This window comes from Vitis vinifera, chromosome 8, assembly GCF_030704535.1.
Source record: "Vitis vinifera cultivar Pinot Noir 40024 chromosome 8, ASM3070453v1".
NCBI lineage: Eukaryota > Viridiplantae > Streptophyta > Magnoliopsida > Vitales > Vitaceae > Vitis > Vitis vinifera.
The window spans coordinates 15118629-15143289 of NC_081812.1; the positions used below are offsets into that span (position 1 = coordinate 15118629).

The 24661-nt window shown below is 38.6% G+C and overlaps 6 protein-coding genes across 12 annotated transcripts; 4 read left to right on the forward strand and 2 right to left on the reverse strand.

Moving 5' to 3' along the window:
- Positions 1–229: 229 nt before the first annotated feature.
- On the reverse strand, positions 230–2592 carry LOC104880043 (dirigent protein 17). Its single transcript, XM_010655183.3, has 2 exons — positions 1866–2592; positions 230–1081 (listed from the first exon to the last, which is right to left on the reverse strand). Exons 1-2 carry the CDS (start codon positions 1873–1875, stop codon positions 513–515), a joined length of 579 nt encoding a protein of 192 aa, XP_010653485.1. The 5' UTR covers positions 1876–2592; the 3' UTR covers positions 230–512.
- LOC100261849 (pentatricopeptide repeat-containing protein At2g37310) lies at positions 2389–4715 on the forward strand. Its single transcript, XM_002273857.4, has one exon. The coding sequence runs from the start codon at positions 2389–2391 to the stop codon at positions 4390–4392; it is 2004 nt and encodes a 667-aa protein (XP_002273893.1). The 3' UTR covers positions 4393–4715.
- Positions 4716–5365: 650 nt separating this feature from the next.
- LOC104880042 (E3 ubiquitin-protein ligase SGR9, amyloplastic) lies at positions 5366–7619 on the forward strand. The gene has a single exon (XM_010655182.3). The coding sequence runs from the start codon at positions 6521–6523 to the stop codon at positions 7376–7378; it is 858 nt and encodes a 285-aa protein (XP_010653484.1). The 5' UTR covers positions 5366–6520; the 3' UTR covers positions 7379–7619.
- Positions 7620–10642: 3023 nt separating this feature from the next.
- On the forward strand, positions 10643–12463 carry LOC100854102 (uncharacterized). The gene is made up of 4 exons (XM_010655181.3): positions 10643–11172; positions 11285–11405; positions 11534–11883; positions 12026–12463. The coding sequence occupies exons 1-4, from the start codon at positions 11138–11140 to the stop codon at positions 12261–12263; spliced, it is 744 nt and encodes a 247-aa protein (XP_010653483.1). The 5' UTR covers positions 10643–11137; the 3' UTR covers positions 12264–12463.
- A 2161-nt stretch (positions 12464–14624) lies between these two features.
- Positions 14625–17919, forward strand: LOC100241474 (probable protein phosphatase 2C 38). The gene is made up of 4 exons (XM_002276595.5): positions 14625–15524; positions 16028–16395; positions 16612–16848; positions 17233–17919. The coding sequence occupies exons 1-4, from the start codon at positions 15200–15202 to the stop codon at positions 17464–17466; spliced, it is 1164 nt and encodes a 387-aa protein (XP_002276631.1). The 5' UTR covers positions 14625–15199; the 3' UTR covers positions 17467–17919.
- Positions 17920–19558: 1639 nt separating this feature from the next.
- LOC100249849 (protein MODIFIER OF SNC1 11) lies at positions 19559–24632 on the reverse strand. 7 transcript variants are annotated; one of them, XR_009466410.1, is made up of 7 exons: positions 24076–24632; positions 21863–21943; positions 21560–21688; positions 21357–21420; positions 21173–21253; positions 20953–21080; positions 19559–19914 (listed from the first exon to the last, which is right to left on the reverse strand). XR_009466410.1 is itself a non-coding variant. In XM_010655178.3 (6 exons), exons 1-5 carry the CDS (start codon positions 24417–24419, stop codon positions 21215–21217), a joined length of 657 nt encoding a protein of 218 aa, XP_010653480.1. In that variant the 5' UTR covers positions 24420–24632; the 3' UTR covers positions 19559–21080; positions 21173–21214. The 7 variants fall into 7 exon arrangements, 4 of the variants coding, with proteins under 4 accessions (XP_010653480.1, XP_010653481.1, XP_002276541.1 ...); XR_786393.3 differs by having other exon boundaries at positions 21192–21253; positions 24076–24541; XR_009466411.1 differs by having other exon boundaries at positions 21192–21250; positions 24076–24529.
- Positions 24633–24661: the final 29 nt, after the last annotated feature.

The window sequence follows — 24661 nt, forward strand, 5'->3', positions numbered from 1 at the left end:
TGTGTTTTAAGTGTGAAAGAAACTGAGACATGGATGTATGATTATTTAGAAGAGAGTACATGATGGGGTTCAGACATCAAATAAATGGTGGCAATGCATGTCTATACCAGCCTCGGTCGCTCTCACAGTCTCACTCTTCCCATATCCATGAAGAAGCTGAATTGAACAATGACGACTCCGCGCACCTTGATTGCACAAGGCCTATATCTAGAAAGTACAAAAGAAAACATAGACAAAATGTTTCTTCAATTAACCATTTGAAATTCTGAAACACAGATTCCAAACAAAAGGTCATTCATCTTGTTGCTCAATGTTATTTCTGTAATGAGAAAAGATGCACAATAAGGCAAATTTGAATGACATATTATGTGTCTGTGTATTCCTCGGTTCAAGTTCACCTTGCATCCTTGCCTCCATTGCGACTTCTATTAGAGAGCCATCCTGTGTAGTTCAGACCTTCTGATTAGTTGCTTTCTCTTACGATAAGCTATTCTTGCGCCGTCTGAAATCTATTAGTCACCCTTTGGAGTGGCACTTTCACTGTGGTTACCATTAAATTTCGGTGGAGAAGCTTCTTCAGGCAACTGCACTGTCTTTCCCATACCTATAGCTTTTTTGAGCCGGCGATTTCCACATTTAGGTACTTCTTTCCCAGGTTTTTGAATGGGTCTCTGGTTCTTCCTGATGATCTTCATTGCCAGTGACTTCAATGGAACTGAAACATCAAGGGGCACAAGCACTTCTTCCAACTCATGCCACTCAAGATCTTCAAAGTCACCGTCTTCATATACCACCCTGTACCAACCTGCTTCCTTGTCAAACTGGGTCACCACCCCAGAATAGTACTGCCCTCCAAACAACTTTCGAACTTCTCTTCCTTCCAACCATTCACCAAAAACTGTCTCTTGGTGTGATCCCGTGTCACTTATAGTATCACAGTGAACCAGAGAGCCGTCATTTGAAGATACATCCGGAACCCCATTAATAACAATGGCAGGCTCTCCAGAAATCTCAAAAACCCCAGTTGGCAAAGTCTCAAATTCCTGCTCTTTGCTTTGGTTTTCCATCGTACCGCCCAACCCTAAAGTTTGCAAATAGAATTTACAAAAACTATATAAATAAGAAATTATTCGTGATCTTCCCAACAAGTTTGATAGATTGAAGCATCAACAAGCAACCCAGCCAACAGTAATAAGCAATTATCATTACATAGAAAATGATTTCTTTCAATTCTATGGATTTTTTTTTTTTTCAAATATGCATTTTTTATCTTATATTTTTCAACATATTTTGGATTCTTTTCATTGCAGAGAAACATGAAGCCCAATAATTGTCAAGAATCAGGAACTGAAGGACATGATTTCTAGCACGATACTCTCTGTCAAGACTTGCCCTCCGTGACCTTTGTTTCAGATAAAGCCCATAATCTTCATCCTAGCCTTAATTTGTGGGGGAATGACAAACATAAGATTTAAATCAAACTCGAATTCAAACAAACAAACAAACAAACAAAAACACCCATCTTGTGATCCAGGAAACTTTGAATCACTGAATGTTAAATACCCTTTCCTTAATTCTTATCTTCCATACGCATCAGAAATCATACTCTTCCTACCCATGAGGTCTACCTATACAATTTCATCCAATCGAACTGAAGATAGACGATAGATTGTCCTCAAGGTTGATGATGAGATACCCATCAAGGTAAATTATAAAGAACAAAAAAGAAAGAGAAAAAAAAGAAAGAGAAAAAAAATTAGAGGGAATTCTTTCTCGGAAGGTATTTCCAGTGGAAACAAACGGAGCGCAAGACAGAAATGTGAATTGCTGAAAGAGGGTAAAAGAAAGAAATCGGGTAAACCCACCTGGAATCATCGGTGTTGAGTGATTTCTTAGGTGCAATGTGAACGGGCGGGAGTAGCGGTTAGGGTTTTGAACGGTCCATCTCTAACATATCAACTAAATTCCCCCGTGAGAAAACGATTGACGAAAACAAAGAGTAAGGCGGTGGAGTTAACGGTAGGATAGTTAGTCACCCTTCCTCAAGCTCAAAGGCATGTTGTCTACCCTCGAATTTGCAAACTTTCTGTATCTCTGTCTTTCCTCGCCTGTAACCCCAGCAAGTTGAAATGAAGGCTATGCCTGCCATACTACTCCTAAAACTTAAGCCCTCAAATTTTAGATCAATAAGAACATTAAATGCCACCATTAATAAACACGTGGTAATATGCATAGTCATTAAATCAAGTATTAGCCTTTGATTTGTATCGAACGGCAATGATCACGCCACTTCACACCAATGGGGTTCAGTGATCCTGGCTCCTCTTTTCTAGTCAGTAGAATATAAGTAGGAAAGCCTTTCCCTTTACGGTGTTGTTAACGGCATGAATGAGGCTCACAAAGTTTCTTCAAATTCAAATATCGCCCACTCCCAACGGTGGAATCCACCACTGTCTACAAAACCTCTGCAGCGTCAATGGACTCGACTATGGCGCTTTCGGCCGTCTCATCCAACACTGCAGCGACCACCGCCTCCTGCGTCAGGCCAAGCAGCTTCACGCCCGCATCGTTCTGTCGTCTCTTACGCCTGACAACTTCCTTGCTTCAAAGCTCATCACTTTTTACTCGAAGTCCAATCATCTTTATGAAGCGCACAAGGTGTTCGATAAAATTCTTGACAAGAACATCTTTTCTTGGAACGCTATGCTCATTGGGTACTCCATTCATAACATGCATGTGCACACGCTTAATCTGTTATCGTCTCTGCTGCCGTCTTATTCCCTCACTCTGAAACCTGATAATTTCACGATCACTTGTGTTTTAAAGGCGCTATCGGTTTTATTTCCTGACTCAATCTTGGCTAAGGAGGTTCAATGCTTTGTTTTACGGCATGGATTTGATTCGGATATCTTTGTTGTCAATGCTCTGATTACCTACTACTCGAGATGTGATGAATATGGTATAGCGAGAATTTTGTTTGATAGGATGCATGACAGAGATATTGTATCATGGAATTCGATGATTGCGGGCTATTCACAGGGTGGGTTTTATGAAGATTGCAAGGAGTTGTATAGAAAAATGCTAGATTCAACAGGGTTGAGACCAAATGGCGTAACAGTGGTCAGTGTTTTGCAGGCCTGTGCACAGACAAATGATCTCGTTTTTGGGATGAAAGTTCACCAGTTTATAATTGAAAGAAAGGTTGAGATGGATGTTTCAGCCCATAATTCGCTTATTGGGTTATATGCGAAATGTGGGAGCTTGGATTATGCTCGAGAATTATTTAATGAGATGAGTAACAAGGATGAAGTCACTTACGGGTCAATTGTATCTGGGTACATGACTCATGGGTTTGTTGACAAAGCCATGGATCTTTTTCGGGAAATGAAAAACCCAAGATTGAGTACATGGAATGCTGTGATTTCAGGACTGGTTCAGAACAACTGCAATGAGGGCATTTTGGAATTAGTTCAAGAGATGCAGGAATTTGGGTTTAGGCCAAATGCTGTGACGCTTTCTAGTATTCTTCCTACATTTTCTTGTTTTTCAAATCTTAAAGGAGGGAAAGCAATTCATGCGTATGCTATTAGGAATGGTTATGCTCATAATATTTATGTGGCAACTTCCATTATTGATGCTTATGCAAAATTAGGATTTCTTCGTGGGGCACAATGGGTTTTCGATCAATCAAAGGATAGGAGCTTGATAGTTTGGACAGCAATAATCTCAGCATATTCAGCCCATGGAGATGCTAATGCAGCCCTTAGGTTGTTTGGTGATATGCTGAGTAATGGAACTCAGCCTGACCCTGTCACTTTCACTGCAGTGTTAGCAGCTTGTGCCCATTCTGGGATGGTCAATGAAGCTTGGAAGATATTTGATGAGATGTTTCTAAAATATGGCTTTCAGCCCTGTGTTGAACATTATGCTTGCATGGTAGGAGTTCTAAGCCGAGCTGGAATGCTCTCTGAAGCAGCAGAATTCATTTGTAAAATGCCAATTGAACCAAATGCCAAAGTTTGGGGTGCACTGCTCAATGGGGTTTCAGTTTCTGGTGATGTTGAACTTGGGAAGTTTGTTTGTGATCATTTGTTCAATATGGAGCCTGAAAACACAGGTAATTATGTCATTATGGCAAATTTATACTCACAAGCTGGGAGATGGGAAGAAGCTGAAAATATTAGGGAGAAGATGAAGAAAATTGGTTTGAAGAAGATCCCAGGAACAAGTTGGATTGAAACAAGTGGAGGGTTACGAAGCTTTATAGCTAGGGATGTATCAAGTGAAAGATCTGAAGAGATATATGGGATGCTGGAAGGGTTGCTTGGGTTGATGAGAGAAGAAGGGTACACTTTGCAGGATGAGCTTGATGAGGAGTGTGCTTATATTTGAGCATGGAATCATCAAATATCAATGGATTTGTTGCCGATTCAGAATATACATGATGTGCAAAGGCCATCGTGATTCATGGTGAATGTTCCCACCTTCAAGAGATACCCTTTTGGTTAAAATTCCTCCCACATATTCAGAATATCAAAGGGATGAAGGTCAGAATTTATGTGGGAGTTGGAGCTCTGAAAATGGCCATTTTTCTGACAGTTGAGCATAGGCATCTAGCCTGGGAGCTCAGTATCAGAAGATCTATTTTCTTTTCTCAGGCTATTGATGAAATAGTTATCCCTAATTTAATTGTTGATTTGAACCTTGAGAAGGTATACACAGACCACAGTTAATTGATTATATCATCAAGTGATGACCAAATTCATGAATGGTCACTTTAAAACAATCTCAATTGTTAGTTTGGCAGAACTTATTGAAGAGCAACTGCTTCACAACCTAGAGAACCATACCTTGCATCATTTAGAAGCAAAAGGGACATCTACTATCCATTATCTAGCTGATGGATATCTGTTTGATACTGTGTGTAGCCAGATGTGATCGAGTTTGCAATATGTCAATGTGGAAGCTGTTGGATTTTCCACATGCAGAGATCACTCTAGAGTCGCAAATATTGGTTGGGGTGCCAAATTGCTTCTCTTTTGGTGCTTAAATAGACCATGGTAGAGGTAAAACTATGATCAAGTAATCAGTTTTTTATGCCATAACAGTGATATTAAAATTTTCTTTATTTCCTTGATTCAAGATAAGCATATATTTTTCTTGAGAAATTGAGTTGAGATTGAAACGTCTTCCAAGAAGCTGATAACACTCCATGGATTTTTGTTGAGGAATTGCTAACATGTGGACTTTGTGAGATCCGAAGCTGTGAAAGGATCTTTTAACCCGTGAATAGTGCTAGTATCAGCAGTCTAAGCTTTTATGTTATTTATTACTTAGAGAGTTTTGCCCTGCTGCTAGTAGGGCAAAGTTTTACTTTCAGCTAAAACAGTCGAGTGGTATAATTCTTGCATATTTATAGTTTTCATTCCCCAGAAATATGTCTCCTTCAAAGTGACATTTAAGTCCTTATCATTATGTATACTGCTCATCTCATGGTTCAATACCATCTAATTCCCTAGCTATTTTTAACTTTTACATCTTTTCCGGTGACCCTTGACCTCTTTCAACTAATGCTTCCTCTCAGGAAAGGCAAAATTTTAGACCCCACTACATTGAAATCCATTTCTAGGATCGATTATGAAATAAAATAGCCATCTACCACAATTTGGGCGACCCAACTTTTTTTTCCAGAAAATTTCTGTTAAAGAGCATGGACATAAAGGTCATTAACTCATTTACCATTTGGGACTACAGTGATCTTGCCCAGACTCCAAAGAAAGATGGCCCGAGATAAAAGGGGGTTTGTAAAAGGGAAGGGCGACCAAAGGGCCTTGATGGGCGCAGAGAGGCGCAACGAGGGTCAAGATGCACCTGCTTTGCATTATTGATTCTGACTGTAGGGACAAGAGAAACAACCCATGCATGGGCCGAATGCCTTTTTTTTCTTTTTCTTTTTTCCTCTCCCTCTTCTGTTTGTTGCTTTGCCTTTGGGAGTTAAAGCCATGGAAAGCACTCAGATAATGAAAAGAAAGGACTGTCAAACGTGCCGGATCTGGACACTTGCTTGTGGACAAAATCCTTCATTTCATAGCCACCCAAATCTGCTGCGGCTGAAATTATGTAGGCGAACGTGATTCTTTTTTTCACGCCCCTGACTTCTCAATCAATTCCAAATGGGTCCCCGATTGTGAAGAGACCGTTTTGTGCCATCCTGATATATAATGACACTGGTGTTCTAACTGATACATATTGAAAATTAGACGCATGATTTGCTTGAATATTCACAAAGAGAAGTGTAACCAATCATCAATCTGTGTCGACAGTTTGGTCCTACTTGATGCTAAAAGACCTGATCATGGTCCACTTCCTTAGACATCTGCCTTGGTCATGGCTGTGGGACAAATACGAGGGAGAGAGTGGGCATGGAGAAGAGGAGGATGGGCAAATCAGTCAGTGAAATACTCCATAAAGGCCAAACATTCCTCAGACTCTTGAGTTCATTCATTCGGGGCATTCCGTAATGGCAGAAGGCCAAAACTCAACCGAAGCAATCATCATGTCTGCACTCTCCACCCTTTCCGCTACCCAAATCTCACACCTGACTCGCTGCGTTTACTCGATTCTCCGCTACCACCACCTCCGCCTCTCCTCTCTTCTCTCCTCCCCTACTATCTTCGCCCACACCCTCCACCACCTCCACTCCATCTCTCTCCCCCATAAAACCCTCCTCATCGCCCGCCACCTCCTCTCCACCCTCCATCACCTCACCCGCTTCTTCCAGTCCACCGTCCCTCCTCCATACTCCCGCACTTCCCTCAAATTGCGTGACCTTGACGCCGTCTTGCTCCTCCTCCTCCTCTGCCAGCTCCGCCAGCACGACCCTCAAGCCCTCGAAACTTGCCCATCCGAGTGGCGTACTATTCTCTGCACCCATTTCTCCAAAACCATGTTGTCGCTTTCGGGCACTGGAGCCACCAGCGGTGCAGTTCTGATTCCGTACATCGAGGTCGCAGCACGGTGCCGGAGGTTCGTTGGGGCAGTCCTGAGTGGCGGCGGCGGCGGGGGAGGAGAGAAGTTGGGGAGGGAGGTGGGGGCATCGACAGCGTCGGTGGTGGCTCTGCCGTCGGTCGAAGTAAGCGATGGTGGAGTGGAGTGCGTGATCTGTAAAGAGGAAATGCGGCAAGGCAGAGATGTGTGCGAGTTGCCATGTGAGCACCTGTTCCACTGGATGTGCATTTTGCCTTGGCTGGTCAAGAGGAACACCTGTCCTTGTTGCAGGTTCCAGTTGCCGTCCGATGATGTGTTCGCAGAGATCGAACGGCTCTGGGACGTTGTAGTGAAGTCAAGCAGTGTGAATCCTCATGGTGAATGTACATGATGGGTTGACGATGCGGACTAAGCTGATGTAAAGTACACGTGTCAGAATCAGATAGCACATAAATGTTGTATATGAGGATGAGGTTACGAGTGGGAAGTGGTTGGGGCCCGCTGCTGGAAATGAATGGGTGGTGATGGATGGGCTATATATAATATGAGGGTTAACTTGTAAGTTGTGGGATGATAGATAACACGTCCTTTTTCCTAATAAATAACGAATAAGGCACAAGGCATTTCCTGTTTCCCGGTGTCAGGGGTGTGTGGTCAGGGCTATGGCCAAATCTTCTTTTCTTTTCTTGTCTTTTTATTCGTTTCTTGGAAAGAAATTAATGAGGGAGAATGACATGGTGACATAGGATACTGAATGTTAAATCATTTGGGGGTTAGTTGCCAGAACCGCACCATCCACAATGATAATGGTTCAATGGCTATGTTCCTCTTCGCGTGGATGCCCCTCCTACCATACTCTTTCCATCTTTGTTTCTACGCTACATATATAAACACTATAATATTCGCTGTTATTTTCTGAATTTTTTTTAGTAAAATTCTTTTTAAAATTTTTAAAATGTTCTTCCTTGTCGTAATCATGCATACACCTTCACCATACAATTATTAAGGTTTTTTTTTTAATTAGACTTTAACCACATGATATGTAACAATTCATTTCAATCTTGTGCATATTATTCGTATTAAGTTCAAAGGATCTTCACAATTTTAAAACTGTGAATTAGGATCTTCACAAATTCACAGGATTATGGGATCAAACCACTCGTCATAAGCTCAAATAAACCCCCATACTAGGATTAAAGATTGACTCTAACTCTAAACCTAAAATGCGTCAATATAATTACGAGAAACTCAAACTTATATAATGTTAAGAATTTGCTCTTCTATCCGATGTAATATATCATCTAATAAAAAAATATTATACATTTTTACAATAGTTTGTGAACACGTTAACTTATTTTCTTTTCTACTTTATTTCTCATTTTTTAATCTTTATTTTTATTTTATACCAATAAGATATTTATCGAAAATAAATGATATAGGGAAGAAAATTATTTTGGATTGACTCTCTACATTGCTTCTATGATACAAATATAAGGACAAATAAATAAATATTGATAAATCTACTCACATTTATATCTATTTTTTAAGTTGGTTCTATGATATAATTATGACGACAATTATTGACAAATCTAATGGCTTTTTAATGGACTCTTTAGCTATGACCCAATTCTAATAAAACAATTAAATATAGAGATATGACATCAATTTAATTATATATATATATAAATAAATAAAACCTTTTCTCTGTATCTTTTCCATTTCATCTCCCTCTTTTTCCCAAGCCATACTTGTGGGAAGCACCTGAGCTTGTATTGGTTTTATTGTCTTAGCATGATTGTTGACTTAGCTTGGCTTCTATGCAAAGTTAAGAACAAAAATCATTATAGTATAATTTATGATAATAATAAATAAATAAAGAAAATTAACAGGTTTTTGGTAATAATGTAGATACAAACAAAGTAGTGTTTTGAAAAATAGTTTTAAAAAATATTTTGTGTGATAAAAGTCTATTTAAAAAAAATTAAAATGTTTTCTATGGTTTAAAAATATTTTATATTTATATTGATTTATTTTTTAAAAAAAAACAATTCTAAAAAGCAACTAAAAAAAATATTTTATGAAAATATCTTATTTTCTGATTTTAAAACAAAAAAACTATTTTTTATTTTTTGGTTGTCAAATATATATATATTTAAATAATTGACGGACAAAATTTTAAACTCTTTTTAGAAAGCATTTTTGAGAATAATTTAAAAAAAAAAAAGGTTTTTGGAACCTGTTCTTATATTTTTAAAAATAATTTATTTTTTGAAAACTTAAAATATTTTATGATTTTAATTTTTTTTAAGAATGACTTTTTTCCATAGTATTGTATTTTTAATTATTCTTTATGTCTTGTCTTTTTTTTTTTTTTTAGAATCCAAAAATTGTTTTAAAAAATAATTGCTAAACAGGTTTTGCAAGAACTCTCCACTACATCTTCCAATATGTGAAGCTTTCATACCGCCTTGCTATCAATTCGCCTCTCTCTCATCTATTTTAAAATTTGTCTTTCGCTTCAAATTTCTATGTTTTATGATTTATCTAATATTTTCATTTTTCAATTTCAAGAGTGAGGAATTTTGGAGTAGTCTAAACTCTAATGGGTTGGATCATAGAGCCCTAAATAAATGGGCTTGATTAAAGCCCATAATCATTGCACAAGCATAACAGCAGGATATCTTCCGAACTTAAGAAGCCATCCTGATAAGTTTAGCCCATTCCAGCTTTGGTCCCAACTCCTCATCTGATCTCAACATATCCTCACCCACTTGTTCTGGGCCCTGCCCATCCCAATCTGCAGACTCACCGCCTTCTTTCCCCACAAAATAAAATTAAAAGCCAAAAAGCAATAGCCCCCAAATCACTTTCAGTCACATGGCCATCTGAAATTTGAAGACGTGAACTGAGCCCTTTCAACTACGACAACCCAAATGAGTAAAAACAATAAGAGGTCTGATTGTATTTTATGATGGCTCCAGGCCCACTTTGAAGGCTTCTTCCCCCCCATATGAAAATACACTGACCCACTTAAATCATATTGACTCTGCTTTAACTTTAAGCCTCTTCCCAATTCATTTTCTTTGGGAAAAGCTTGGTGGGTAGGATTTATAATAAGGTGCGCAGTGGAAAATCTCAAGTACAAGGGGTTGCCTTGCTCATCATATCTTTGAGTGCCATTCAAGCCAACTGTTGAATGAAACATATCAATCATCTCATATTGAAAAGCCCTGTTGTGTTTAATTCCCACTAAGCCACGTGTATTAGAAACATCTAAGCTTGATCTTTCCCCTCAAAGTTGTGATAATGTTCTCTTGTGAAAATAAATGAGCAGGGTTTTGTAGGATTTTTGTCCACAAGAGGAATAGGAATAGGAACATGGGAATTGATTAAATCAGAGCTGAACCAACACATGAAGGGGGAAGAAAACAATGCAGGGACATCACGTGACAACATCAGCTGTATCCATCGGTGTTTAATGTCGCGACGCCTTCAAAATTTTAAATGTAGTGGTGACTTCAGGCCCTCTTTCCTACGCACTAACAAACGCACAAAGATGCATATAATCTAATGATATAAATATACCTACACAACATGAATCTCCATTTATAGAGTTTGATGACCTCATACATTTTGCCCAAATTCATACTGTACAGTTCAAATTGGATATTAAGTATTGAGAATTGAGGATTGACCCACAGAATATTAGGCACCCAACTCAACCCCATGTCTTAAAAAGGGGTAATCTACCCATGAATCAAAGCTAGTACTTTAAACAGTGGCAGTGAGAAAGATAAAATGGAGAGGTGAGTGAAAGGAGGACCGAATGTGGAGAGTGGTGATAGATATAAAGCATCAGAGGTTTGGGCGAATAGGCCAAGCTCTGGCCTTGTTCTCCTCTAACAAAGTAACATGTTTGTTTTCTACTCAAGCAAAGATTCTCCTATTTGAGGTAAGGAGAGCATTTAACAAATCTCGGGTGTGATAAATATTTTGCCAAATTTTTCTGCATTTTTGGTTAAGGAGTGATCTGAAGGAGTGATAGGTCTGCTAGTGGTGAGTATTTTTTGAGCTTTTTGGATTATAGTTTGGTTTGGGTCTTTGGAATTGCGGTCATCAAAGTCGCTGAGCCAGGGAGAAAGGGAAGGAAATGATAGCTTGTGGGAATGTAGATGCGAAATGGAGGTGGGTTCTTGTTGGTCTATCTGTTGCTGCCTCTCTGACTCTCTCTCTCTCTCTCTCTCTCTCTCTCTATCCCTTTCTCACATTTTGTGAAATGGCTGTCTCTCTTTCTCAGTGAAAAGAAGATGGAGGAAGATGATCGTTTGAGAACATTAGAGTGCTTGAGAGGAAGATTACTTGCAGAGAGAGTAGCTTCAAGGACAGCCAAAGAGGATGCGGAGCTCATGAGCAACAAGGTTTGTCCTTTCTCACACCTCTTCATTTGTAATTGTAGGCTGTGAAATGCATTGTCTCTTAATCACTCGTTCTGCTCTCTCTCTCTCTCTCTCTCTCTCTCTTTTCCAAAATTCATTGGAGGGCACAGTTGATCGAGCTTGAGAGCAAGTTAAAAACAGAGATCAAAGCAAGGAACAGGGCTGAAAAGAGGCTTAAATTCTTAATGAAAAAGCTCGATTCTTTGAAAATCCCATTTGCCTCAGAGGGATCAGAACAGTCCAGTTCATCAGATAACAGCGAAATCTCCTGCCAATCATCCATAACCTCCTCAGCCACCAAAAACCCAGAAGAAAAAGAGTCCAAATCTCAAATTCCAAACTCTCCCAAATGCGAGATAGAAGAAAAGCTAGAGAAACCAGACTCCCCAACAATCTCACAAGACTCTACTGAACTTCAATCGAACCCAAGCTCCAAAGATATCAAGAACGATGAGCACAGGTATTTAATCCAAACCTGCATACTTATTTCAAACTTAATTTCCAATTATGAATTTCAGAAACATCAGTTAGACTAATGTAGGATTTGCTTTATCTTTTAAGATTAAAGTAGCATAAAAAATTGATAATGTGGTATCTATCAGCTCTGGTAGCCAAAAATCTTCAGAGGCAGAGATGGAGATCAATGGAGACATGAATGAGGAGGAGAACATAGACAATTCACTGGCATTGGTTCCGGTGAGCATTCCGACGGAGTCACCGGTGGAAGTAGATGTCGGAGAAGTGCTAGCAGCACTGAGGCATGCTAGAGAAAAGATTCAGAGGTCAATGGGAACAAGGCATATGATTAATGTTGGGTCAATTGGAACTCGCATATGCTAATAGTAATAATGTCCTTCTTAACATCTAAGTCACGTCTAGGACGGGAGAGATAACCTGTGCATAAAGCCGGACCCTTGGATCTGCGGTCAACTTTCATAGTCTTAGCCGTTAGATGCCTTGACCTTGAGATCCAAAAGTTCTGTATGTATTTTTCTTCTTCTCTACTCAAGCTTTTTGAATTTGAATCTGATATTTTTGGATGTGGTCATCTGAGTCTTGTGACTGGCATGGTTGCATTTAAGTAAGTTGGGCTAAGATTCACAAACCCAACTGGGCCGTGGCCCAAAAAAGTGAAGAGATTGGGCTTCTTACCAAGACAACATATCGATCCCGAGTACAGATGGGGGCTCTTAAACTCAGAAGCCCATGGGCTAGAATTTCATGAAGCCCAAAAAAACTGTGGATGAATGAGGTCGGCAGATTGAGATTAGGGTATCCATAATAGACCGATTTAGACCCATAACCAACCCATCTATAACTAGATCAATGTCCCATTAGCTGGTTCACAGCCTAAACCCAATTGGGGGTCCCACCGCAAAACCCTAGAAAAGTTTTGGGATTTTGCCCTAAATTGATTTGATTGTTAGAAGATAAGTTCACACTGGACCCTAGATTAAAAGAAAAAAAAAAGGTGGGGGGAGGGGTCATTTTCAATTTAAAAAAAGTAGGGCAATGTGGTTAGGTAATGGGTCCAGGAAAGAAAGACCCATTTGCCTTCCACTAAAGGGTGAAGAGCTGAGCCTAGAATGTCCCATTCCTGCTACCTACTTTTGCTTAAAAGGAAGCGTAACATAATGTGACCTTTTATTGTGAAAACTTTTTCCAATGCTTTGCTATTTTGGTGAGTCTGATTTGCTACACCCATCCACTTAGCTATTAAGTATTAATGCTTCATAAAGTTTGAGCCATCCACCTCATTGCTGAAGCTATTAATTTTTAGGTTGTGGGGTTCCTAGATGACAATTGATCAAATCCATTTCAAGCCCCACTGGGTCCCCATTAATTATTTCTATACAATAAATGTCCCCCCTTTTCAAATTCTTCTTAAATTTCTCACTTTTTTTTTCTTTTCCTCTTTTTAAAATGTGGGAATTCCAACAAATCCCTTTGTTTTTATGTATCATACTTGGTTAGGTCTTATTGATCTCAATTCGACTTGGGGTTACTAAAGAGTTAGTGATTTTTGAGATGTGTATGCATTTATTATCGTCAAAGCTAAATGAATGACTAATAGGTGAAATTTAGATGAATATTAAAGAGAAAATTTTGAAAAAAGAAAATTAGAATGTAAGCACAAAATAAGAGAACCTTCAAATGCAAAGGAGGGTTCAAATGTCCCACAAAGATGAAAGATTGAATGTTAAGTTTATTGTATGTTTGATTATTGGAAATTTTGAAGAAAAAAAAACAAATGAAAAAGATTAATGATGCAAAATAAAAGAAAAAAAAATCATTTCATTGATATTTTTTTATTTCTTTATTATTTTTCAACTAAAATATTAAGATTTTTACTAGTTAGCATGTTCTCCTAAATTAATTTTATCGAGGTACAATCATTATATCGATTCAACTCCTGATTATTTGTTTTTAGTCTATTCCTTATTTTGTTCTTTCATGGACCAAAGATCTATGAGCATGGTGTAGCATGTGGATACACCTCGTACAATCATAATATAGATGAAATTAAGAACTCTTAATTATGAGGAAGCATGATATGGGAAGAAAAGAATTACAACTACATTTAAAATGGCAAAGTCAATTTTGTCACATGCATAAGAATTTTATCACACACCCATTCCATAAGAATAAGATTTTCTTTTCTTGTCTCGATTCAATTTAAAAATATCAAACCATCACATGTGCCCAAAATCCAATAATGTTTCTTAATCTAAAATCAACATTTTTTTTTTTTATAGATCGAATAATTTTTTCTAATTTTAACTTCAATTCTTTCATGACATCGAACTTCCATTTGTCATTTAGCTATTTGTCAAAATGATAATATTGGTAACAGCTAAGTGTCATGGATTTAGATCTCTCCTAAACTAAACATGGTGTCTCTGACATAGGCCTATATTGATTATATTGGTTGACATTTCAAAGTTTGAATTATCATAGGTAGTCTCATCTTATGATGTGTGAATTGTGGGAGGGGAGTAGGCAAGGGATAAAGAAAGCAGAAGCAGAGAATCTGAAAAGTAAATGAAGAAAATAATAATAATAAGGGGTGGTGAAGGAAAGAGGAAGGAGGGAAAACCGGAAAAGGGGCGAAAAGGGTGGGTTGATGCTGATGAATGTGGAACATCTCAAAATCTCAGCCATGCAAAATGAGAAAGGCATATGGCCACAAAAGCATAAAACAAAAAACAAGAAAGTGAGAGGAAGCAAAAATGTCAGAATTTGCACTAGTTTAAAACATTAAAAATCTCATTATTTTGCATCTCAGATCTATCTGACAACAATATAAAGATCTTCTGCCGAAAAATTCCAAACCCTTCTCTTATCCATTGCTCCCCCTGCTCTCTCTCATACAGCAACAGCCTCTGCCACTATCAAATCTATATGGGTTTGTCCAGCTAAGGCTGTTGTTTGAAAGATGACATATACGGAAGGTCCAAACGCATTCAACCCAGATTCAAGGTACACACAACCAGCACACCTCCATATTCTCTGAACTCACTTTAAAACTGCTGCTTTTTTGTCCCGGAACACATTTCCCCTTCGTTTTGCCCATACCCCTTTGGTCCTTTTTTCAGATTTGTACTTATTAATGGTGTCTGGGTTTAGTGGGTATATAGTTTCAGGACCTGGGGTTGTGGGTTTGGAGCATAAGCAGAAGCTGGACTTGAGATTGGGTTTGGGTCTTTTTGTTAATCTTGTTCTGGGTTTGATGAATTTCCTGATTGCTGGGTCATTTGGATGAGAAATGTAAGGTTATGATATCAATCTATTTCATGAAAATGGTTAAACCCTGTTGGAAGCCGTCCGTAGAAGGTGATGGAACTCGCGGAAAAGGAGATTCCAGTGGTCGAGTTGATGGGTTGTTGTGGTATAAGGACCTGGGCCAACATATTAACGGTGAATTCTCAATGGCTGTGATTCAGGCCAATAGTTTGTTGGAGGACCAAAGCCAGCTCGAGTCCGGGCCCTTGAGTTTCCTGGATTCGGGGCCTTATGGGACCTTCATTGGTGTATATGACGGACATGGAGGGCCAGAGGCTTCCCGCTTTGTTAATGAAAACCTCTTCCCCAATCTTAAGAGTATGTTTTCTTCCTAACTGCATTGCTCTTTCTTCATTTTGTTTTAAGCTCTTGTTCCAGTAGTTGGTGTTGCATCATCTTTTTGGTTTGTGGTCGGTCATCAATGAAGAGTTGCCTACCATTCTAGTTTTTCTAATTATCACCTATATTTTCTACTCTATTTCATAGTATATGATCACCATGAGCTGATCACTAAATATGGCTTGTGCTTGAGAAGTAGCTTGCACTATTACTGAAGCTTGAAGAGTTTGAGGTTATCAATGGATTACCTACATATCCTAAGTATTTTGTCAGTTGTATTACAAGGAATCAATCCCAAAAGAAAACCTTCATGATTAGCAGGTCCTAAAATTTCAACTGGTTGTAGAGGCAATGTCACAATTTCATGCACAACATATTTGAGTTTCAGTCTTCCCGGTTACTGTTACCGATTCTTTCTCTTTTGATGACCCAGTGAACCTGGATAGTCAAGTACTTACGACTTTATGCTGTTTGTGATGCAGAATTTGCAACCGAGCATCAAGAGATATCGGAAAGTGTTATTAGAAAAGCTTTCTCAGCAACAGAAGAGGGTTTTCTCTCACTTGTGAAGAAGCAGTGGCTCACTAAGCCACAGATTGCATCTGTGGGATCATGTTGTTTGGCAGGAATCATATGCAATGGACTGCTATATATTGCAAATGTTGGAGATTCCCGGGCTGTGCTTGGGAGGGCAGAAAGGGCCAGCAGAGAAGTCACAGCTATTCAGTTATCAACAGAGCACAATGCTAGCATTGAATCTGTGAGGGAAGAACTTCGGTCATTACACCCCCATGATAAACATATTGTGGTCTTAAGACACAAGGTTTGGCGTGTGAAGGGACTCATACAGGTAATTTCTTGGGTTCTCCATTTATTACTTGCATGCTCTACATAAAGCAGCTGGATTTCACGATACTTTTACTTATGAATGAGAAGCAGCTCTTTTATTAGGATTTAGAATTTCAATTGAGCAGTGCCACACACATTGATGAGGGATGGTTCCCAAACCATTATCTATGGATCACCTCATGTATATAGAGCTTCTTATCTTTCTTTGTCTTTGCAGGTTTCAAGATCCATAGGTGACGCATATCTTAAGAAGGCAGAGTTCAACAGAGAGCCTCTCCTGTCCAGGTTTAGATTGCCTCAACCCTTCATCGAGCCTATCCTTAGCTCAGAACCATCAATATCTGTACACAAAATCCGGCCTGAAGACCAGTTTATCATATTTGCTTCTGATGGCCTGTGGGAGCATCTTAGCAACCAGGAGGCGGTCAACATTGTCAACAATTACCCACGTAATGTAAGATTTTGGCCTCATAAAATCATATGCATTAATATTGATTACCTTTGACTGGTTGGTACAATCGTGTTCTAACAATTGATCAAGCATCAATATGATCATCAAAATACCTTGCTGCTACAGTAAGCAGCTCCAATAAGTTCCGGCTATCATCGCTTACACCTTGCAAAACCATCATTTTGTTCATTTTTGCAGTTAAAACATTTTTACGATTTCAATAATATTATATTACATATTGCCAATTTGATAATAGGTAACTTACAAGTTGAGGAAGTCGTCAACTTATTACTTTTATAATGGTAAATAACTGAATAAGGGCCAACTGTCTCAATTTTACTGGTGACAATAATGTTGTTTCAAACTGCTATTACCTTTGTAATGTAGGGAATTGCCCGGAAACTTGTCAAAACTGCACTTCAAGAAGCAGCAAAGAAAAGAGAAATGAGGTACTCTGACCTGAAAAAGATAGACAGAGGGGTGAGGAGACATTTTCACGATGATATCACGGTGGTAGTTGTGTTTCTTGATCCCCTTCTGATCAAAAGGAGCTCCTCCAGCGGTTGCCCGTTCTCGATAAAAGGAGGTGTTAAGGCCCCCGCCCCTGCTGCTGAGGTATAGTCCTCAATATTGTCCATTTTCGTCTCTCAAAACCCTTCCATTTTTTCTGATTGAAAAAAAAAAAAGAGGGACAGAATCCTTTTCAGCTTGTCAGAGTAGCTGGCTGGCTTTCCTATCTCGAGTGACAGGTTGATTTCTGAGGCGGAAGAGATTTGAAAAGAAGGGTTCTTCACTGGAAATTTTGTGTTGCTGGCTCAAGAAGAAACTGGGAAGGCCCCCAGTTGAATGACGATGGGAAAATTACCACCAATATCTCATGTCAAGAACCGATATTGTGAAATACAAGACTTGAATTTGCATGCATTCATTCAGTTAAGTTAAGCTGAAATTGCAAACATCTTAGCCTTGTAGATAGGAGTATTTCAATTACCAGGCTATATATTTATTATTTGTTGTTAAGGTTTTTTTTTCCCTCTAAAGTAAGGATGAAGTGAGCAGTGTTGAGACGAGTAACAGGTTGTTTCCTTTTTAAATCAATCCCATCTCACAAAGCTCACCTATGGTCGTTGCCTAGATACAAAGAACATGCATGCTTGATTGGCAGCATGATACACATCATTCTTTTCATTCCACCAATGAGCCAGAAATCGCTGATGAAACAAATATCGCCTCATTTTTCCATTAAAGATGAGAGTCAGACATCAGTTGAATGATGCCCTTTCAACTTCTAAGTGACTGACTATTTTCATTTTTATGAAAAATTATGCTTTCAATTAATATATAAATATAAATAAATTAAAATCTCTACTACATAGCCCATCCATAACAATATCTTATCGCCGCCCTTGGCTTTCACGCCTACAGACTCTTTTGGGTCTTAAAATGCTAGGACCGTAATGCAAAACAGTAGAAAAGCCACACCAAAAAACCATCATCTCTAGATGATTTTCATCTCAGAATTTTGTTCCCATATATGCAGCGTCATTAAAGATCAGAATTTTGTCCATATATGCAGTGCCCTTAAAGATCCGCATCAAAATTTACCATGCCCTTTGGGAAAAACCATATAGACATTAGACCGTAGGTAAGATCAATTGGATCATTCCACTTTCTTGAACCATCAGCACCAAGAAAATGGGAAGCAGCATCCCTTCCGGCCCTCCACCCACCCTTGCCTAATTTGTTTCTCATTAACCACCGCCTGTCTCCTCTGCCTAATTTGTTTTTCTCATTTACCAACGCCTGCCTCCCATCCACTACAATTAGTGAAACATGTGGATGGAGCTATGAGCTAAGTTTCAGTTCTGCAATTTGAGCACGTTGCCCAGTGCAAAGTTAATGCCTAGGCTAACTCGACATTCAACTGGGTAATTAGCATGTTTGAGCTTATGGATATCATTCCACCTTTACACATGAAAAACAAACATCCAATCCAAGCATTCACACTGCACTTCATGCAAAGCATCAAAAAGGTCATTTTAACTTCAGGCCCAAAGATGCTGGCGGGCCTTATGAACCCACCGCCCCAAACCGCAAATTTGCATTAAAAACCATCATGCTTGATTGGAGTACCCACCAAATCACCAATACCACCTTCATCAGGTGACCAAACCAACAAAACTTTGGTGGAGAAAAATAAAAAACAAGGCAGTAACTCATCCCTGCACTGGAAACTGACCTCTGAATATATAAAACCTTCCTCCTTAGCTCCAATTTATAATATGCTGAACAAGTAGTGTGTTGGCTACAACCTATTTCATGTGGACAAAACCTTTCATTTAAGAGTAATAATTAATGACTTGTATGAACTAAAAGTAACAGTCCTAATACACCCACTTGTTATGAGTAAGATAGCCTCATAAAGTGATGAATTTTCTTAAGAAACAGATTTGAGGCCAGCTGTCTCAGTAGTTATATCGGGATGGTCTTGTTCCTCAGTCTCACTCCCAAGTTCCCAGGACTCTATTCACACCAAACCATTCAGATAACTGATCATTCAGATAAAATGCAGAAACTTAGCAGCAACCTCACATCCAACTCTAATGATATAACTCCAAATACTAATGTGATATCAAAGTGAAAAATTCCAAATATCTCAAACACAATGGAGGTTAGGTGCATCCCTTATGTGCTGTGGCTCCAATGACTGCTATTAGGAAAAGATAGATGATGCCTACTTTATTAAAGTATAGCCAAAAGCAAAATAACAACAAATAAGCATCAACAGCAGACAAGCAACATATCTTCAGAAAAATAAAAACTATCTACTAATTTACTGATTCCCTCCAAGTCACCTGGTCCTCCTATTCCCAATAAATCCAATTAAAACAAACAGAATTTCCTCAGAAGTGGGGCATTTTCAAACTGAGCAATGAACAAAACTAACAAAAAAAAAAAAAAAAGGAAAAGAGAGAAAAGAAAGGGTATCAATGAACAAGCAAAACCCCTACGATGGACAATCCTCCCTGCTTTTCCACATATCCTCCGGTATAAATTGGGGCTATTCACCTAGTGAAACCAAAGGTTAATCAACAAACACCTTTTAAGCATTAACTTATCCAAAATTATAGAGAATATCAGAAATTCTGAAAAAGAATTATAGTCTAGGAAACATCTTGAAGCTTGGATCCTATTTTTCAAATTTGCCCCATTGCAGAAACTAATATTCCATAAGCTCATTCATTTGACAACTTACCACCAATTTCACCCTCTCAATTCCTGACATGTGTTCAAGGATCTACTGTGAGAAACAGCAAAAAGTTGAAACACTGGTCCAACACAACAACCATGCAGCGATGATATGATCTCAAAGAACTGCACAGATAGAGAATATGCATGGTACTAATACCATCTGATCCAAGACTCATTGCAGCAAAATATGTTGTACTGCTGTATCATGAAATGAAATACAAACAAATGGTATCCCACCTAAAAATATTAAACCCCTTAAATCTAAAAACAATAACCATCAGTAAATTAATAAAATTCTTGATCTAAGTCTACCATTGCTTCATCTATAAAAATGATTGACCAACCTCTTGAATGATTTATAACCGAAAACAGCAAGGATCAAATCATTTAATACCTAAGATGGGTAGTTCTTTTCTAACAAACCCATTTTAAACCAAGAAATCTCAGTAAGTAGGGACCTCATCTTCAAACGGAACAATACTGCACATTTTGAGACTAAAAAATCTTGGATCAGACGATATCAGATTTAGGTGTTCAACTTATTGCTGTAATCTAACAGTAGATCACAAGTAAGCAGTTATGCTTTGATATGAAAGGCCAGTCACATGTCACAAGATAGGGGTGCAACATCATTAATTGAAAACAAGTAACCAAGTAGAAGTTTCAGCAGAAGTTAGGCTTCATATAACAAAATTTGGATAATAGAATATTTTCCCTAGACTGTAATCCAGAATTTCTGATATTCTTATTGGTCATTTTAGATAGGTTAACACTAAGCAGGTGATTGTTAATTAGCATGGGCCTCAATAAATTGATATTATAACTGCATCTGAGATGACAAAGTATCATCCATACCACCAAAATCTTGTGTATTTTGTAGAAAGGTAACCATGAACAGGGGTGCACCAACTGGGAATTCATGTCAGAAAATTTCAATGGGTATAGAAGCTGCTGGGGGGAATCACAAAAAGTTAGAACCTAACCTGCCAAAATCCAAAAATAAAATATAAAAACACAACCCAAATCAGGGGAAAAAAGAATCAGAGTAATCCATATATAAAGATGCAAAAATTACATTTTTATAAAAATCTTACTGTCAGAAAAACGATGTAGGTGTTCAGGCCCCTCCACTGGCCTTGCCAGCAATAGCAGTCTTCTGATTTCCAACAACAAAAGCATTAATTCAGAAAACAGTAAAATTTTGAAGAGTACAAATGCTTTTAACAGGTTTGCAAAGTAAGCCATTAACAAAGACCTACCGGCTCAATATCTTCTCCCTTGCCATTCACTTGTGATAGAGAATCAGATGGAGGATTTGAAAACCTGAAAAAAAATTCAGGGGGACTACACGTCAGATTAAAAACTAAAGCAGATGCATTCACTTATGTAATGTAATAGAATGGTAGGCACATTTAGATGATTCACTAATTGCACAGAGAAAAAAGGTTGCAGAAATCTGGACCTGATAGCCCTTGCTTTCTTTTTATCCTCCTCCAGTGTATCTGTCTTGGACACTGATGCAAATCTGGCAAGCCGAGCTTTCTTCTTGGACTCCTCATCAGTAGGTGCAGAATCAAGAGGAAGCCCAAACCTGAGAACAATAACAAAAAAGAGTTTTAAATTTGCACCCGGAAAAAGGGGAAAAAACAAACAGATTGACTCTCCAACCCAAAAAACCAAATCCTCAAACACAAGAATGAAAGAATGAAAATGAAAACTAAAATAAAATAAAGAGCCACTTGATTAAGGAGGCAGAAAAGCAAACCTCTCTGCTCTAGCCTTTCTCTTCAGCTCTTCTGATTTCTTTGATCCATCTGATCCATGCACCGTGGGCCCAGTGCCAAACCTGCAATGACATACATCAATGTTTGAAAAATTCAATCAGCGAAACCAGAATCGAAGGGAAAAAATTTGGAAGTTTGGTTAGGTCCAAACAATTTATAATCACAAATGTCCTTGGTTCACATAATTCAAAGGAATTGCAAATTTCAGCCTGCAAAATGTGTCTGCCATGAAAAATGTGGATTAACCCTGTCCAAAGAAAGCTTTAAAAGAATTTCTGGTACATGATATTTAAAATCATAATTAAGTTTTCTCTTGGAACCCAGGAAATGGTTGATTTGACCAATCCAACCCTATTCCCCCTCATCAAAAACTCTGTCAAACTCAGCCGAACATTTGTCTTACTAATGTGAAAGACAGCATTTCAAATCATTAGGGCAGACAGGCTCAACTGAGGGGTTGTTCATGGAGTGGAGTGTGGTGGAGGCTTCAGTGGGATGGGATTGGATATTTGTGATCCACAGCCAAGGACTAGGGGTTAACTTAGGGGCCCAGCCCTTCTGGGGCAAGTTTTGAGCTAGATGCAAGCAGTGAACCTGTTTCACTTGTAGAGGCCTTAAAACCCATTAGTAGAGTAAGCCTATAATGGTGGGCTTACTGCTTAACAGGGATCGTCAGCCTCTATTGGAGGGCATCTAAGGTCTAATTTGGTTTAGCCACTTACCTTTACTAATATCTAAAAGAAGTTGAAGCTAAAACCACAATTTCAAAGGAACAACCTCTCTCCTAAGAAAGCTTCATTAAACATGGAACAACTTCCACCTGGAATACAAGAAGGGCTCCAATGATAACCAACATTGTTCTTACTTTGGTGTGAAGGTCTTTTCAAAGCAAGAAGCAGTTATTAAGAATGTCCAAAAGTCAATAAAAGCTTTCACTGGCCTTAAAAAAAAGCCTTTAGCTCCCAAAAAATTCAATCCAAACAACACCTAAATATGGATTTTTCTGGATCAAGCTTTCTCGCAAATATTTGATGTCAATTTCTGCATATTCTTTTCCAACTAAGGAGGGGCAGGGTTTAAGAGTTCCATCCTAAATTGGCTTCTTTTCCTGAAGAAGTGACCCAGCAGAAGCTTATCATGATTAACCAACTCATGAGCAGTGGGTGAACTTCTGTCAGTTGAACTAGCCTATGCAAGCAAACTCAGGAATCATCAAACCACATCCTCATCCATGGTGCAGTGAAATTGAAGCTTGTGAAACATTGTTGTTTTCTTTATTTAGTTTTTTTAGGTGCTGCCTTGTTCTGTGAAGGAGAGATTGTCTAATTGGCAATGGCAGTTTTGTTGGGAAAGAAAGGTGGAAGTTGTCAATAATAGGTGTTTTGTGCTTATTTTCAATATATGTGCAAAAGGCAAAGATGAAGGATTCCTAGGGAATGGAGCTGATTCAGCTCTCTTTACTTGGTCAATGAGTCCTCTAGAAGTTGTAAATTCTTCCTTTTTTAAAACTACATTTATTAGTAAGGATGGGATTGAGTCCTTCATGAAGGTAACTATAGTTCTATTTTTATTTTCTTTTCTATAGTTTTTGATGTTCCTTGTATGCTTCCTGTTTACTGGGGTTGCACCCTATTTTACTGGCCACCTTCTTAAAGTATTTGTAAAATGCCTATGAAAACCTATCTTGTCAAGTTTTTCTATTCGGGTGTTGACAACATGATATTCTCCCTCCTATTAAATCGTAGGACTTCTATTCGGGTGTTGTCAATATATTGTGAAAAACAATTTTTCCCCTCCACTATATATTAAAGTGCGATTATAGGAAATTGAATCATAAAATAATTAAGAAAATAGAGATGAAAAAAACACACAAGGCAAAAATATTTGAACGTGCTTAAGAATCTCCAACAGGCTGCAAAACACAATAATGTACCTAGAGCTAAGCATGGTGAGAACCACAACCTCTTTCAATCGTGGCATAAATATGCAATAATTACAGAAGAAAGAATAAAATCCATCGTAGTTGTTTCTTCAACTAGCACAAACCCATCTATTTTAGTTACCAATAAAATCAACCATTTAGAGCTGTGCAAAAATAAAAAAGTCCCCAACCTTCAGGGAAACATAACACAAACCCTCGAAACCCTAACCCCAAATTTGCACAAACCATACATAAAAATCAATCATCATATACCTTTCGGCTCGGGAATTGCGTTTTTCCTCTTCGGACAGCTGCACCGGCATCCCGAACCGCTCGGCTCGGCGGATCTTTTTCTGAATATCCGAAACAGTAGCAGTATTCGTCGGGGACGAGGCCACCGGATCTGCAGCGCCGGCCGAACCTCCTACCTTCGATTCATCGGGTTCTTTGGAAGAAACATTTGAAACAGTATTATCGGTAGGCGACAACGGAATAGTTGTGTTGGGAGCGTCTTCTTGGAGACGATTCTTGAGCGAGGCGTTGCTGTCGGCAGGGGGATCTACACCTAGGGTTTTGCTAGGGTTTTCTTGCAAAAGCTTCTGCGTATCGGTCGCCATTAGATCGAATCGGGTCAAGAGAACGCAGCTAGAGAAGAGAGGAGAGAGGAGGGAGGAGAGAAGCCTTAGTGTGGAAGATACCGAAGGGCTGGAGAATAAATAGCGAGGGCTGCGCTGTGGACCGTCCGATTCCCAGCCCCTTTTTAGGAAAAATAAAAATAGAAAAATTTACCTTCCTTTTTGTAAAAAAAAAAAAAAATCAGATTTCCAAAATAAAATAATATTTTTATTTTTAAAAATAA

Bases quoted from the DNA above. Each gene is read 5' to 3' on its own strand.
- LOC100249849 (XM_010655178.3), bottom strand. From the start codon at position 24,419: ATGGCGACCGATACGCAGAAGCTTTTGCAAGAAAACCCTAGCAAAACC. The intron at 21,944-24,075 runs GTATATGATGAT...ATGTCATTGCAG, and splicing joins CGCAATTCCCGAGCCGAAAG to GTTTGGCACTGGGCCCACGG. The intron at 21,254-21,356 runs GTAGGTCTTTGT...GTTGGAAATCAG, and splicing joins AGGGAGAAGATATTGAGCCG to AAGACTGCTATTGCTGGCAA.
- LOC100261849 (XM_002273857.4), top strand. From the start codon at position 2,389: ATGAGGCTCACAAAGTTTCTTCAAATTCAAATATCGCCCACTCCCAAC.
- LOC100241474 (XM_002276595.5), top strand. From the start codon at position 15,200: ATGATATCAATCTATTTCATGAAAATGGTTAAACCCTGTTGGAAGCCG. The intron at 16,396-16,611 runs GTAATTTCTTGG...TTGTCTTTGCAG, and splicing joins GTGTGAAGGGACTCATACAG to GTTTCAAGATCCATAGGTGA. The intron at 16,849-17,232 runs GTAAGATTTTGG...TTTGTAATGTAG, and splicing joins TCAACAATTACCCACGTAAT to GGAATTGCCCGGAAACTTGT.
- LOC104880042 (XM_010655182.3), top strand. From the start codon at position 6,521: ATGGCAGAAGGCCAAAACTCAACCGAAGCAATCATCATGTCTGCACTC.
- LOC100854102 (XM_010655181.3), top strand. From the start codon at position 11,138: ATGATAGCTTGTGGGAATGTAGATGCGAAATGGAG. The intron at 11,173-11,284 runs GTGGGTTCTTGT...TCTCTTTCTCAG, and splicing joins AATGTAGATGCGAAATGGAG to TGAAAAGAAGATGGAGGAAG. The intron at 11,406-11,533 runs GTTTGTCCTTTC...TGGAGGGCACAG, and splicing joins CGGAGCTCATGAGCAACAAG to TTGATCGAGCTTGAGAGCAA.